General features: G+C 45.4%; 1 protein-coding gene and 1 pseudogene across 1 annotated transcript; one reads left to right on the plus strand and one right to left on the minus strand.

The window, feature by feature from the left end:
• The first annotated feature begins 234 nt into the window (after positions 1-234).
• Positions 235-8,909, plus strand: LOC136453459 (two pore potassium channel a-like; annotated as a pseudogene).
• A 1,532-nt stretch (positions 8,910-10,441) lies between these two features.
• LOC136462987 (phytochrome C) lies at positions 10,442-16,102 on the minus strand. Its single transcript, XM_066462066.1, has 4 exons — positions 13,443-16,102; positions 12,522-13,338; positions 11,366-11,659; positions 10,442-10,907 (listed from the first exon to the last, which is right to left on the minus strand). Exons 1-4 carry the CDS (start codon positions 15,499-15,501, stop codon positions 10,670-10,672), a joined length of 3,408 nt encoding a protein of 1,135 aa, XP_066318163.1. The 5' UTR covers positions 15,502-16,102; the 3' UTR covers positions 10,442-10,669.
• Between the last annotated feature and the right edge of the window lie 985 nt (positions 16,103-17,087).

The raw sequence follows: 17,087 nt of genomic DNA on the forward strand, positions 1-17,087 counted from the left end.
GTCTACCACTACAACGGGGCCATGATGTACCTGCTCCTATATGTCGACGACATGATCCTATCGGCATCCTCAGCGTCACTCCTTCGCCATGTCATCGCTCAACTACACGACGCATTTGCCATGAAGGACATGGGGCCAATTCAACATTTCCTCGGCATCAACGTTCGACGTACCAAAGATGGCTTCTTCCTCTCCTAGTCGGTGTATGCCAAGGATCTCTTGGAGCGCACTGGCATGGTCAACTGCAACCCCATCGCCACGCCTATAGACACCAAGCCAAAAGCATATGCTGCTGACAGCAAGCTCATCGACGACGCCACCACTTACCCAAGCATCGCTAGTGCACTACAATATCTGACGATCACACATCCAGACATTGCGTACGCTGTGCAGCAAGTGTGCTTACACATGCACGCACCAAGGGACGTGCACCAAATGATGATGAAACGCATCCTCCGGTATGTCAAAGGGACGTTGAGCCTCGGCATCCAATTGCGTGCCGCTCCTTCACCGATGATCACCGCCTACAGCGATGCCGATTGGGCCGGTTGTCCAGACACGCGACGTTTGACTTTAGGGTTTTGCGTCTTCCTTGGCAATTCACTCATCTCGTGGTCATCCAAGTGACAAACCATGATGTCAAGGTCGAGCACCTAAGCTGAGTACCGTGCCATCGCCAATGCCGTCTTTGAGTGCTCTTGGATTTGACATCTTCTTGGAGCTCCTCTGCAAGGTTCCCTCAGCGACTGTGGCCTTCTGCGACAACATATTGTCAATTTACATGTCCAAAAACCCTGTCCACCACCAGCGAACCAAGCACATTGAGCCAAACATCCACTTCATTCGGGAAAAAGTGGCCATTGGAGCACGTTCCCAGTGCGCGCCAACTCGGTGATGTGTTCACCAAAGGGCTGCCTTCAGCGTTGTTCTACGACTTCAAAGACAGCCTCTCCATCACCGCGCCCGACGTCGAGACTGCGAGGGGGGTGTCAGCGGAAACAGCTCTGCAACGGCTAAAGCCGCCCAGTGCGCACTCGCCGCGGCTCCGCGCGCACTCGCCGTGACCCCAACTGAATCACCCAATCTCAACGGCGCCCACACGATCCGGTCTCCATGGCGCCCACGCTCCCGCTCTGTGCGCTCGCCCGCTCGCGTGTAACGCCCTCGCCTGTACAGGCTTGGCCAAAGGCCATGATTGTAATCTATATATGTACATGCCATGATCAATAGAATGTTGTTGAGTTAATCAATACAATTCTACAGTTTCAACGACGCAGGTTACGTCTGTCCTCTGATAAAAAAAAACCCATAGAACCTGCTGGTCCTCTGATAAAAAAAACTACAGAAGAAAGGGCCAAACTTCAGGCTTGTAGGCCTCATCCTCTTGGTCTACCTTCTAGCGGGTGTCATCATTTTCTACCTTGTCATGGATCAGATGTCTGGAATGAGAACTAACAGAGTGCTCGACGCCTTGTACTTAGTTATCATCACAATGACCTCAGGTTGGCTGTGGGGATCTCGTCCCCAACAGCGACACAACAAAGCTGCTTGCTTGTGCTTTTGTCTTCACCGGCATGGCGATTGTTGGTATCTTCAGTCAGCAAATTGGCAGGACTACCTTGTGGAGAAGCAGGAGGTGTTCTTCAAAGCACCGCAAGGTGAAGCCAAAATGCTCAGCGCTGTCGATACCAACAAGATAAAATACAAGTTCTGCACGGTTGCTCTACTTCTTGTGATGGATGTCATTGCTAGGACTAGTGTTCCTCTGGAAGGTTGAAAAACTGAGCCTCGTTGATTCCTTCTACTATGTCTTTTATGGGGATAAAAGCTTCCCGTCCAAGTTCGGCCATGCTTTTTGCCATATGTTGGATAATCATGAGCACTGTCATCACGGCTTAGTTTTTCCAATACCTTGGGGAGTACTACATTGAGAGACGGCAGAAAATGCTGATCAAATGGGTGCTCACCAGGAGGATGACAACCATGGATCTTGAGCAAGCTGATCTGGATGGTGATCGACAAGTTGGGTACGTTAGATAATTAGACATTTTAATGGTCAATAATCCAGAAATAAAACATTAGTAGATTCATGACAACATATATGTGCACGTATATATCACTAACAAACGCTACAGCATACAAGTATGACATACTGATCGATACAGTAAGTATGAAAAGTACGGTAATCACAGAGTTAAGAGTGTACCCAGCGGAGGGTCACATGCCGAGGGCATCGGAGGCTCCATTCGCACCAGACATAGTGCGTTGCTCGAAGTCGTGGACCACAGTCGATGCAGGAAAGTGTTCGCAATGTAGTCCCATGAATGGTCACCGGGAAGAAGACACCTTGCTGTTCTACGAGCGATCACCAGGAAGAAAATGTCAGACGAGCAGTCACGGAATCGCTCCCCAAAAACCTAATCGCCGCACACCCCGTGCAAGGTTCGTAGATGGACATGAGTTCTAGAGGCACCTGCTCTCCCGCTGCTCCGTGCGTGCAGAGGTACGGGACAGGGAAAGCCAAAGGATGACTGAGATGTGGTCTCTCGGAAGCAAAGAGGAGATTGGACTGACGGAGGACTTCTACTTCTATGCCCAGAGCCAGCGGAGGAACTCAGAAGACGGAGACATGAAGAGATGGTAACTACGCAATCAACTCGCCTCCACCATAAAAGAGAGAAACTCCCGTAATTATGTGGATTAAGTGGCAAAATCTGGTCACACCCGCCCGTCCACTCGCTCGCTCGCTCGCCGCCCGCCTGCCACGCCCACGGCCACGGCCTCGGCCCGGCCCGGCCCAGCCAGCGGCAGCGGCGGCTCGTGCGTGCGTGTGGCACTCCTGTGTTATTTTCTCAACTTCTCAATTAAGATGGATAATTTCCTACCAAATAAGTTGAGTCAACGTTCAGTCAAAATCCTATACAATATTAAACCATACAACGCTTAATGTTACGGACCATAGAGTTTTATTTGATTTATTAAATATTATATGTGTCAAGCCCATAATATATCCAACAATCCCCACCAAACTCTAGGGTTTATAACAAAGTAGTCTCAGAACCATATTTCTTTTATATACCAGTGTTTCAATGGAGACTGTTAAGTTAAACATCCATTTAGAGCAATAGTTTCACTCAGTCACAACTGAACAATGGACTAAGCCTTGAATTGACAGTTTTGTATGAGGTGAATGTCACTAAAGTCCTTAGCTAATACTAGGCTGCAAAAGGCATCCCCTCTATTTGAAGGATATAAGTCATACTCCAGTGTCTTTCATGAGTATTTATAGATCACCAAAATCTCATAGATTATGACCAGCGGTCTGACTCATATAGGTATGTTCCTCAAAAGATGTTCTATAGGACAACATCTTTGCTTTAGCAAGCCACTTGGAACACATTAAGGTAAAAACCAACCTGCCTTATAGAAAGGAAAGATATGCATCAGAAATAAGTCTTACTAAGGAATCTTTCCTCACAATTTACTACTAGCTTGTTTCACCATCCTACTTCAACGGATCTCCGATCACATAGAACAGGTTATCACTATAGTAAATTTTATGTGGGTCTCAAACACATCTCTCTCGATGCACTTTCTATCACATTGCGTGACAAACCCGTAGTGAATTGATCTGTCAGATTGTTAGACATGTGAACATAATTCCAACGCTATTACTCCAGAGTTTCTTAATTTTCTGACAGATTTTAGTCGTCTCTTAACATGCCTTGGGACTTCATGTTATCCTTAGAACTGTTAATCTTTGTAATCATAGTCTGGTTATCACAGTTCATAGAAATAGTCGGTATGAGTTTTTCAACAACCAGGTAAATTCATAAGGAGATCACGAAGCTACTCGGCCTCAGAGCCTAACGGTGTCTAATGTTGTGAGTTCTGCTTCCATTGTAGACTTCGTTAAGATAGTTTGCTTGCAAGACTTCTAGGAAACAGCACAATCTCCAAGCAAAAACACATATCCACTTATGACATAAAGCTCATCAGCATCAGAGATCCAATTGGCATCACAATAGTCTTCTAGCACCTTCGGATGTCTGATATAACGAATACCATAGCTCATAGTGTCTTTTAGATAGCGCATCACTCTCTCAACAGCACGCCAGTGATCATCTTCCGGGTTTGACATAAACCGGCTCAGCTTGCACACAGCAAATAAGATGTCAGGCCTTGTTGCACTAGCAAGATATATGAGCGAACCAATAATCTAGAAATATCTCAATTGATTCCTTGCTATTCTTTGATTTTTCCGCAATAACACACTAGGGTCATAAGGTGTAGGAGCAGGTTCACAGTCACTAAACCCAAAACGACTCAGCACCTTTTCCACATAGTAGGATTGTAACAGAGTTACCCCACCATCACCTTCTCTCAGAAGCTTGATATTAAGAATAACATTAGCATCTCCCAAATCTTTCATTTAAAAAATTATTAGATAAAAATTCCTTCACCTCCTCAATCACTTTGAGACTGGATCCAAAGATCAGTATGTCATCAACATATAAGCACAAAATAACTCCTTCACCCCCACCATACCGATAGTACACATATTTGTCAGCTTTATTTACAACAAAGCCAGTAGTGCCTCTTCAATGGTCGTTGGTGTGTCATCCACAAGGTACACAATATAGTCATCACTAAAAGACTTTGTAGTCCTCTGTCTCTTACTTTTTCTAGTGACTATAGTGTCATCCTCCTCAGGATTTTGCATGTAGAGTTCCTCAATTTGTTCTATCGGAGTAAAATTTCTATCGAACTTCTCATGCCACTGCTTAGGAGTTTGTTTTAGGCCATATAATGACTTTAATAATTTACACACCTTGTCTTCTTGACCATTTGTTGTAAACCCATCCGGCTGATCTATATAGATCTCCTCCTCTAACTCTTCATTTAGGAAAGCTGTCTTAACATCCATTTGATGAACGATAAGACCATAAGAGGCTGCCAGAGAAAGCAAAACTCGAATTATACTCAATCGGGCAACCTGTGAATAAGTATCAAAGAAATCCTCACCTTTCTTTTGAGTATAACCCTTGGCCACAAGTCTTGCCTTATACCTCTTGATAGTACCATCAGACCTAAGCTTTTCTTAACACCTATTTGCACCCTATAAGCTTGCACCCATAAGGACGATCAACTATTTCTCAAGTTCCATTAGACATAATAGAATCCATCTCACTCCATACTGCTTCCTTCCATAAGTCAGCATTAGGAGAGGAATATGCCTCTTCGATGGTCATTGGTGTGTCATCCACAAGGTACATAATATAGTCATCACTAAAAGACTTTATAGATCTCGGTCTCTTACTTTTTATAGTGACTATAGTGTCATCCTCTTTAGGATTTTGTATATAGGGTTTCTCAATTTGTTCTATCGGAGTAAAATTTCTATGCTCATGGGTAATTATAAACTCATGACCAGTCGTGCTAGGTGCATTTTTTATGGAAAATTCATTCTCAAAAAATTTAGCGTCTCTAGATTCCATAATTATATCAACAGCCATCTCAGAAACACTAGAATTTATAATTAAAAATCTATAACCCACACTGTGAATAGCATAATCAAGAAAACACAATCAACAGTCCTTTGGTCTAAGCTTTCATTTTTTGTTTATTGGACACATTCACCTTTGCCAAATAATTCCTAATTCACAGGTAAGAGAGATTTAATCTCTTCTTTTTCTATTCCTCGAATGGTGTAATTTCTTTCTTCTTTGTGGGCACCCTATTCAGGACATGACACGCTGTCAATATAGCCTCACCCCACCATTCCTTAGATAGTCCCGTAGTCTCTAACATGGCATTAACCTAAATCAGTTAGAGTGCGGTTCTTTCTCTCTGCAATCTCATTGGATTATGGTGAATATGGTGGTGTCCTCTCATGAAATAATTCCATACACCGCGCAAAACTTAGAAAATTCATTTGAAAAATATCCCTCCTCCTCCCGCGATCAGACCGTAAACGCTTGATTTTTTTCTCAAGTTGATTTTCTACCTCAGCTTTATAGACTTTAAAATAATACAACGCTTCATCTTTAGTTTTCAATAAATACACGTAGCAAAATCTAGTACAATCATCCATAAATGTCATGAAGTATCGTTTATCGCCTTTAGTCAATTCGTCATTTATTTCGCATAAATCAGAATGAACGAGTTCTAATGGTGCCAAGTTCCTCGCCTCAGCAGCCTTGTGAGGCTTACGCGGTTGCTTTGATTGCACACACACCTGACGTTTAGAATCTTTGACTAAGTTAAATTTCAGGATTAAATTCAGATTTACAAACCACGTGAGACAGCCAAAATTAATGTGACAAAGTCGTGAATGCTATATATTCGACTCATCCGAAACATTAACATTATTCACTACTTTATTACACACATCATCAAGCAAAGATAAGTGGAACAAGCCTCAGCAATCATAATATTTTTCAACAAATATTTCATGTCTCGACATAACACATTTATTAGACTCAAGCACAATCTTAAAGCCATCACGACATATTTGAGAACCACTAACAAGATTCTTCTTGATGGAGGGAACATGTTGCACGTTCTTTAATAGTACCGTCTTTCCTGAAGTAAACTTAAGAACGACCGTACTAGCACCAAGAACACGCGTATGCGAACCGTTTCCCATCAGCAAGGTTCCAGTCCTGCCGGCCTGATAGAAAGTAAACAAAGAAACATCAGTACACACATGAATATTAGCACCGCTATCCATCCACCACTTAGGTGAAAGACAGATTAAAAGAACAAAAGGTAAAGAATTATCATACCCAGATGTTCCTCCTTCAGTCTCGCTAATCACCATGTTTGCTAATTCCTTTTCTTGCTTATATTTGCGGTATGGGCACGCACTTGCCCAATGCTCATCACTCCCGCAAACAAAGCAACCTTCACCTTTTTTGTTGTTTTTCTTCTTAAACTGAGCAGTTTGCTTAGGCTTTGTATTGTTGTTCTCTTGCATGTTCTTCTTCTTTTTATTATGGGATGCAAATGAGTTTTTCTTCTGCACTATATTGGCAGCGGAAGACTCAACTCCTTTTCTATGGTTGTCTTTTGCTCTCGCCCTCTCCTCAACATCAAGAGATCCAATAAGCTAAGCCACGCTAAACTCTTGTCTCTTGTATTTTAGAGAAGTAGCAAAATCCCTTCAAGAAGGTGTTAGCTTAGCGATTATACCGCCAGCCCCAAACTTGTCGGGCAACAAATATAGAAAATGTTCTAGTTCCTTTGTTAGCGCCTGTATCTCATGAGCCTATTCCACTATAGAACGATTTTCAACTATTTTATAGTCATACAGCTACTCCATAAGGTACAACTCACTACCAGCATCAGAAATTCCAAACTTTGTCTCAAGAGCATCCCATAATTTTTTGTCTAATGTGCAAGATATATGGTTTTTCTCATACTTACTATGAAGTGCACTAATCACAGCGCCACGAAACAGGTTATCGGTAACCAAGAACTTTTGCTCCTCCTCAGGAGTAAATTGTTCAGGCTTCCCCTGTGCAGCGTGATAGCAATTCATAGCAGTCAACCACAACACCATCTTGGCTCGCCATATCATAAAATTCTTGCCATTAAAATTATTCGGCTTCAAAGCAGCAGCAAAACCACTGACATAAAATTACCTAACATTAGATTTTTGGATTGTTAGATAATTAGACATTTTCATGGTCAATTTAATCCAGAAATAAAACATCAGCATGTTCATGACGACATATATGTACATGTGTATATCACTAACAAACGCTACAAGCATGCAAGTATGACATACTGATCGATACAGTAAGTACGCAAAGTACGGTAATCACAGAGTTAAGAGTGTACCCAGCGGAGGGTCTCATGCCAAGGGCATCGGAGGCTTCATTCGCACCAGACATAGTGCGTTGCTCGAAGTCGTGGACCACAGTCGATGCAGGAAAGTGTTCGCAGTGCAGTCCCACGAACGGTCATCAGGAAGAAGATACCTTGCTGTTCCACGAGCGATCACCAGGAAGAAGACGAGTTCCACGAGCGATCACCAGGAAGAAGACGTCGGACAAGCAGTCGCGGAATCGCTCCCCAAAAACCTAATCGCCGCACATCCCGTGCAAGGTTCGTAGGCGGACGAGGGTTCCAGAGACACCTGCTCTCCCGCTGCTCCGTGCGCGCAGAGGTACGGAACGGAAAAAGCCAAAGGGCGGCTGCGATGTGGTCTCTCGGAAGCGAAGAGGAGATTGGACTGACGGATAACTTCTACTTCTATGCCTAGCAGTGGGGAGGGAGAGAGCCAGCGGAGGAACTCAGGAGACGGTAACTGCGCAATCAACTCGCCTCCACCATAAAGGAGAGAAACTCCCGTAATTATGTGGATCAAGTGGCAAAACCTGATCACGCCCGCCCTCGCCGCCTGCCCGCCACAGCCTCGGCCCTCGCCCACGGCCACGGCCCGGCCGGCGGCGGCGCGCGCGCGTGGCACTCCTGTGTCCTTTTCTCAGCTTCTCAGTTAAGAAGGATAATTTTCTATCAAATAAGCTGAGTCAACATTCAGTCAAAATCTCTTACGGTATTAAACCATACAACGTTTAATGTTATGGACATAGAGTTTTATTTTATTTATTAAATATTATATGGACCAAGCCCATAATATATCCAACATTGTAAGTGCATAACTCATTTTCAGCAGCCGTCTTCCATCAGTCTAAGTTTTCAGAAATGCTAGGTATCACTGATGCTGATGTCTGAATCTTGATCTGCGTACAGTGCTGCTGAATTTGTCCTCTACAAGCTGAAAGAGATGGGTAAGATCAACCAGGAGGAGATATCTTTCCTCATTGAGGAATTTGAGAGGATCAATCTTGACAGTCCAGAACACTATAGACGTAGAACCTCATCACTATGACACAAACCAACCAATGACTGATGTATGGATGCGCATTTGATTTTGCTTCTTGGCCCTTGTTAAGTTCTTCAAAAGTGCACTATACAAAAAAAAGATTTCCCGTCACATCAAACTTACAGTACATGCATGGAGTACTAAATGTAGACGAAATCAAAAACTAATTGCACAGTTTGCTTTAACTTTGCGAGACGAATCTTTTGAGCCTAATTAGTCAATGTTTAGACAATAATTCACAAATACAAACAAAATGCTACAGTGGATAATCGTGCACTATACAAAGTTTGCCGAACTAAACGCGGCAATGGTTTTGGTTGATATTGTTAGCATCTGTTGTCCATATGTAACACTGTAATCTTGTACAGATGGCAAGATGCAAAGCAGATAACACGAGAAATTCTATTCCACTTCCCTTCCAAAGCCACTTCAGAATCAACCTGGACATATGTAAAAAACAAATGTTTGCTGGAAGTTTTCTCCCACTTTGCACGGTTGCGTATATCGGTATATGTGCTCTCTTTTTTACCGGAAAGGACGGGAGTTCCTACTTATTTTTGTTATATATATTAGTAAATTTGTCCGTACGCTGTAATAGAAGGTATAGCTTGTTGCACGGCCGCCTATAAAGCTTGTATCTTTGTTGAATTTAATTGATCGGCTCAACCTTATTTCAATTAAATCAAATATGGTTACAAGTCAACAAAAAAAATATGGTCACAACATGGCCGATTGTGGTGTGTAGAGTGTGGTATTGGGAGATCAGCAACTCATAGTGATGATTCCACAATTTATTTTGAAAAAGCTTGAGGTGCTGATGGATGGTGGCGCAATGACAAGACCAACCAACAATAACTCTGGCAGGCATGCGTATAGCATTATGATGAATTCAAAAATGCTTTAGACAAAAAGGAAACTGTGGATCCTCAAGAAAAAGTTCAAGATGGTCTAGAAATCTAAATTTATAAAAGGTCATGGAACAAATACTTATCAAAAATAGAACTCACTAGAGAAACTAAATATTAGGTTGATTTCGTGTCAGCAAAAATTGCACATCCACGGGATAAGAGTGGAAAAATGAATGAGATGGAGATTTAAGCCAAGAAATTGGTCAACAATTGCTATAAGAAGATAGTGCCGATTGCTGCAGCGAGGACACATGGAGAGAAAACAATTACGTAAAAAATAGAAAATGTTTTCAAGTAAAAAACATGAATGTCACACTGAAAAAGTTAGCATTCGTGTTATTTGCACGGGCAATCCTACTAGTTGGTCAAATGCTTAAAGAGTTGTGATGGGCTGACGGTGAGTCGATCACGATGCCAGCTGGGCCACTGCGGCTTTTCTCCGGCCAAAGGTTGGGCGGATGGATCACAGGAAATTGTCAAATTTCTAGGAACCGCAAAAAGGTCCCGAAGATACATTGAAATTTCAGAGGAATTTGCCGAGTATACAGTAAAAATTTCTGGAATCCACAATGGTTATAAACAGGGTATGTGAATTTTACTCCTATGCACACTGCAAATGAAGGCTTTCAGAAGAGCAATAGAGAACACAAGTGAAGCTTTTATTCATCCTCACTGCTCATCATTCACATAGAGTCATCGGTCAAAGTTATGCTACATCTAGCCAGCTAGCTTCTCTCTCTCCAAAGCCAAACAACCAAATCTACCCGCGTTACACAGACCGTGCTAGATACCAGAACCGACCAACCGATGTTTCAGACTAGCACAGTTACTTGGCCGAGCTCTCACTGCAGTTCCAGGAGCATGAGTGTCAAAATTTACTTGTCGATGGCTTGGACCGCTTGCTGCTGAGCTGGGCGACTGGGAACTCTATCAGGATGATGAACGACGAGGTGTGGGCTTCTCGTAGGTACTGTACCATGCCGCTCATCGTTTTCACCAGCTTCTGGCATATGTACAGGCCGAGGCCCTCCCTGGACACCCCTGGGTTGTGCCGGAACATCTCCTGTATCAGGGCCTCGGGGACGCCTGGAGCTGGATGGACAATCCTGCACATTGAGTCAATCAGTTACACAGCTCCCATTACCACCGTTACTTACATTCACCACACTGCAGTGTATATAGAATGGCAGGGACAGCATCAATTTTACACAGGGACCATTTCTACTGTTTCAAACTGCAAAGTGTAACTATATGCCTGAAGTGACATGTATCACTGCATCTTGGCTCGTGCAGTGACAGGATACACAACTATCAGGAGTTAAGATGTTCAGAAGTGAATTTGCTAGCATTAGGTCTTATCTGTTCCTTGGCAACATACAGTCCTTTTCGTGGATTACAACTAACACAATTAGGAGCAATGCCAAAGTTATTTACAAGAGATAACTGTTGGAGTTGTGCTGGGTTAATAGAAACTAGATGTACAATAGTGGTTCACTTATTTGTGAAATCATCCTTTCAGTTCAAGAACAGCTATCGAAAGACCAAGATGAGATTGGCGTATTACCTGAACTCCAAATGAGCAATCTGCATGCCGGACCCAATGTTTTCCTTCTTGGGAATGACCTGGAGCACGATAGGTGCTTCAGCTGGTTGTGTGAATTGAAGGGCGCATGCCAGATAGTCTGCTAGGACCTGCTGAAGCCTTAAATTGTCCCCGTAAAGGTACATGCGTGATACTTCCACAGGCCAATCACGTTCAATAGAAATCCGTTTTTCCTTGCCCAAAGGAATGCCTTGCATTAGGACCGTATTCAGAGCTTCCTCAAGGTTGAACTCTACTGTGTTCATCTCCATATAGCTGTGACAACAAGAATTGGTTTCTCAATAGTCAAAAAAAATTGTCATGCATGTATAACTGAACTGGTCAGCCTTGTTGTATGCATACATCTTTAGCACTACAAAGCATTAGTACAATGAACAAAAATTTCATGTCTGAGCAATTCTAATCATCATGTGAATATGAAAGCAAGTATATCTTTATGTGTAGTGTATGCTGTTTCATAGATCCCTTCTAGAATTGCCACAAAAACAATGCAAATAATCAAATCAACATTACTACTGATGATTCGGACAATACAGAACTTACTGTTGGACAGGTAAGGACCACAATTGGGGAATTGGGATTGGAATTGGTTTAGATGGCAGCAATAACACTGGCTGCTTGTAGTTCCATATATAGGCAATAGCAGTACTTGATACAGCAAAAGCATAACAAACCCAACAACTAAAGGGCATATTCTAACCACTAAAGTGCCTAGAAGATAAGATGCTGGAATCAGCTTTAACAAAGTAAAGAGCTTCCCCAACGCCAGTGGCTTTAAGGTCCAGCTAGGTTCGGATGCTATTTTGTACAAAAAGTAGGTGCTCTATATGTGTCAGTAGTTGCCTGCATAAGCTACATATGCTTAGGAGAGAGACGGTGGTTCATGCAAGAAAAGAAGAGGGAGAGAGAGTGATAAAAGTGACACATGGTGAAGGAAAAAAGCAAGGTGGAGGCCACCAGTAGAAAAGACATGGTGGTTTGCATTGTGTGAATAGTAGCCTTAATATCTCCTAATCTACATGGATCACTTTAATTGTACTAGGACCACTAGCAGTGTTAGCCTGCATTGCTCATGCTCTAACTAGAGAGAAGCACATAGGCTTATACTCTCACTTACCACTGTTCAATGCTTTCAAGATCAGTGTCATGTAAAATCTTTTTCAGCTGGTCCTGACAGAGAATATTAGATGAAAGAAGTTGCCTCTGTTCCTCTGTCAATTCGGAAGGCTCCAATAAGTTGCAAGTAAATTGCATACCATTGAGTGGGTTCCTTAATTCTTGATGAATGTAAGTTAATTCCTTAAAGCTGTTTGTGGCAGCTTGTTCGGACATTTTCTGCACCTGGAGAGCATGTTGAAGCTCTGGGCTGGCCACATGCAGAAAGCAAATAGCGCCAGTGATCTTACCCTCAGCATTTGTCCTCTTGTTCACTGTCAGCAAGCATTCAATATACTTCCCATCTGTGTCGAAGAAACCAAAAAGGAGTTTCTCAGGATCCTGACCAGAAATCACTGCGTTCATCAGTATGCTAAGTTTCGTTAGAGTAGCATGATCTTTCACCCTACAGCCATAATCATGAAGGGTGAAGACCTCCCCAATTAAGAACTTATCTATCGCATATTCCCTCTGTATACCGGTAATCTTCTGCATAGCTTTATTCCACTCTAAGCAGGAACCAAGATCATTGATCATAAATATGGGAGGGATGAGCTCACTGGGGTTCTTTACTATGGCAACATAGTCTCCTTGTATCCTAGTATACTTATCCATAATCATCTTCTGCCTCGTCAAATCTTGTGCTACAAAGCAAACTCCAATGACTTTCTCTGAAAGGTCCCGACTACAGCAGGAGTTAACCATCAAGATTACTGGACCATTGCATTCCTGTTCATGGAATGCTTTAAGCTTGATTTCCAGATTTTGCTCTTCAATTCCTGAAACAAGGAGGAGGCATTAAGCTGTCATAGAAAAAAAAAATGGACACATTCAGACTAAGCTGGGGACCACAAAAAGATCAACTGAAAGCATAGTGACAAACCTTGTAAAGCTGAGTCCAAAATTTGCTTAACCACTTCAATAGAATCAGCAACAACAAGATCTATCAGAGGCCTACCTATGGCTTCCATTACAGGTAACCCTGTTAGTTCTGCAGCTTTATGGTTCCATCCATTTATGTTGCCGGCAATGTCGACAGCCAAGACAGGGGCAGTTGCTGTCTCAATTAAGCGGACCATCTCGTTTGTAACTGTTCTTAGTTCAAGTAGCCCCTGTATCTTCTTCATATCATCAGATGGAGCTTTTACAATGGACCTTACATTGTTTCTGTTGGTGTCTTCATCTTGCAGGGAGCCACGTAATATTAACTGCAAAGAATGGATAGCATCCATTTCAACATCCTCCCAGGGAACACTTCTCCATTTAACCACCTCCAAGAAGGCCTTGAATGAAGATCGTGGATGCATCTTCCTGCCATTGTCATCTGCGTCAACCGGTTCATGCTTAGCCCCACCCCACTTGATCTCCTTTGTTGTGTGCGATCGGAACCAGAAGATAAAATCTTTGGAAGAGATCTTTATAGCCGCCATGCCACACACAACTTCACGAAGTGCAGCAGCACCAGGATAACCTGCTTCCACTAAGCTGTCAGTACTCAGCCCGGTTGAACCATCATGATTCTCCTGCAGCCATGTGGCAATGCTCTTTATCTCTGACTCGGAGGGTGTTGATCCGAGCACCAAAAGTTGGTTCTGGTAATACAATGCAGCTCCATCGCACTTTACTAGATCCATCACATTAGGTGACTGGGTAAAAATCCCAACAGGAGCATCCCGCAGGAGCATATCACAAAGAAGGGTTTGCGTTCTGAGGATGTGCCTCTCCTTTGCCTGAGCAGCCAATTCCACCTCCTTGTTGAGCTGTATGCCAAATACTTGCAAGAGAAACTCACAAGCATACCTTAGTGGGAAAGGGACGAACCTCGGGCTTGTATGATGGCAGACGACCAGCCCCCACAGCTTCCTGCCTTTCGGTTGTTGGTCACCCCCGGTATCCCCATCTTCCTCCTCATCCTCGTTTATAGTGACTGACATCACAAGAGATGCAACAGAACCCATGTTTGCCATGTACTGTGCATGGCAACCATGGGAAGCCCTGAGGGTGGAACCACAGAGGCTGAGAGGCTGTGCTAGGCTATCGTCCTGAATGATCTTCACTGGAGTGGCAGAGCAATCACATATCATCCTCACTTTGTTCTTCATAAACAGGAACCTGGACGCCTGCGGGATGTCGGTGGCTGGGTAGTGCAGGCCAAGATACGGCTCCAGATCGGACCTCCGGCACTCGGAAATGACCTCACCATGCTCATCCTCATGGAACTTGTACGCCATGACCCGGTCATAGCCCGTGAGCTCGCTCACCTCACGGACAAGCACATCGCACAGCAACGACAGGTTCCCGCTGGGCAGCGACTGCAGCCTGGAGATGGCCTTGGCGGCGAGCTTGTACGATTTGAGCGCGCCCGCAGCGGTGACTGGCACGTCGGCTGGGTTGACCGGCTCGAGGTCGATGACGAGGCCGACGTCGATGCGGTGCAATATGGCATAGAAGGGCTTCCCCGACGTCCTGGCGTGCACGAGGATGGGGTTGAGCAGGTTGACCTCCCCGAAGGTGGCGGCCTTGTGGAGCGCGACGGAGCTCTGCGAGCTGAAGAGCGTGCGCACGTCGGCGCCGACGGCGAGCGCGTCCCGCTGGTCGATGGTGGGGACCGCGTGTGGCGTGAGGTCAAGCATCTCGGGCGCGTTCTCGCTGTAGGCGAGCAGCGCGAAGGTGTCCGGGTGGACGGCGAGCAGGCAGCCGAAGGGCTGGATGTAGCGGCCCCGCTGCATGTTCTGGAGGTAGGTGGAGACGGTGCTGGTGCTTGCCGACGGGCGGTTGGCGGCGCCCACCGACGAGTAGTAGTCGAAGTGGCGCTGGGAGCCCTCGAACTCGGCGTGCAGCTGCGCGTCCACGGGCGTCTGCGCCACCACCCGCGCGCTGTGCCTGGACCGCGCAGAGCTGCTCCGGGAGCACGTCCCCCGGTTGTTCGACGGCGACGACATCTCCGCTTCGCCCCACTGCAAGATCCCTCCTCCTCCTCCTCCTCCTTCCCCGCCACCGAACTAGGCGCAGCACTGCAGCAGCAAGGGTTGCCGGACCGAGCGGGCGGAGGAATAGGCGGGAATCATGGGCGCGCCAGCAGGGGCATACGCCAAAAGCGAGCGGGCTTTGCCTGGGAGAAGGACGTGATGAGGGAGGGGATTGGATTCCGCCGCGGATAAGCACGGGGGAAGTAGAGGGAATACACCTCCGAGTCCGCGCGAGTGGGACAGCGAGCGGCCTGCGCGGGGCAGCGGCAGCGAGCGATAATATCTCTTGGACGTTGCCCTGCTCCAAAGGAGGGACACGAAAGGAACCGGAGGGAGCAACAGCGATGCGCCGTGCGCGACTGACTACTCCGGTGAGAGGACGCCGGCGCCGGCCGGTCGGCGAGGGGCGCGCGGACGGATGGGCAAATTGGAGCGGCGAAAATTGGGGGATTCGCGGGGTAGGCTCCCGCCGCTGCTGTTGGGGACGAGTGGGTAGTCAGGGCTCCGAGTGTGGTAAGCTGTCTGGCGTCATCTGGGTCGTCGTCTTCGCAGCAGTCGCCGCCATTTCGGTGTTCGGCTGGTACAGAAAACTACCGTATTTGCGTTGTTTTCGATTGATTCAATAGTATCCTGTAACAGAGAATAGGTAACGATAAATCCTGGTAGTGGAGGATTACTGTGCTACTTCCGGTAGATTAGATTAGATCAGATTATATTATATTATCGCAGTGTTTGTCACTTGATTAGGTTACTCCCACTTGTAGCCTGTCTCCCGTGACACTGTGAGGCCTTGTCTCGACCTCACGTCTCGCGAGTACCTGAACTGTGAACCCCTCCAAGTAGGGTTCGGCAGCAATCGCCAGATACTGCACACAGGTCGTTGGATCCAAAACTGGAGCATTTCCCAGATCGACGCTGCAACAGGAGGGCAAATGAAAATTCAGGATTTGTTGCCACCCCCCATTCCTCGTCATCCCAGGCCTTTTTTCTGTTCCCGAGATCGAGTGGTAAGATCTCAAGTGCCAATGAACGCATCGTTCGATAACCTTCCGCCGAGTGAAATGAAAGCGAATCATAATCTTAGACCTACACACCAAGCTCTGACTAGCCGTGTGGTATCACGTGATCGACGGGGTGACCAATGACTATCGAGCGGTTTGGTTGATGGTTTGTGCAGATGATAAGCCAGCTAAAAGTTACGAGAGAAAAATCATGTATCGTAGCTTTTCACCCTTCTCTTCTACTAGTACACTACTAGTAAATGCTGCGTCGCCGCGTCGGAGGTGTGGGCTTCTGTTGTTCTGCAAACCACGGCTGACGGGCCATTGGTCAACAGAAGCTCGAGCTTATCCCACCTGACCTGATTCATTACACAGCTAGCTTGCTTGTTGATTCTCCTCGCCCATAATGGATGGGCATGATTGGATCGAGTGCTCATGATACGACATGACGCCTCGCCCATGCATTCTGGACTGGAGTATAGCCCCCTGCATGGCTGTCCCCATCATCGACGCGAGCGAGACAGGAATTGTAGCAGATCAAAGTCCCTGTGCTGTGCA

This window comes from Miscanthus floridulus, chromosome 1 (assembly GCF_019320115.1).
Source record: "Miscanthus floridulus cultivar M001 chromosome 1, ASM1932011v1, whole genome shotgun sequence".
In the NCBI taxonomy this organism is placed as follows: Eukaryota; Viridiplantae; Streptophyta; class Magnoliopsida; order Poales; family Poaceae; genus Miscanthus; species Miscanthus floridulus.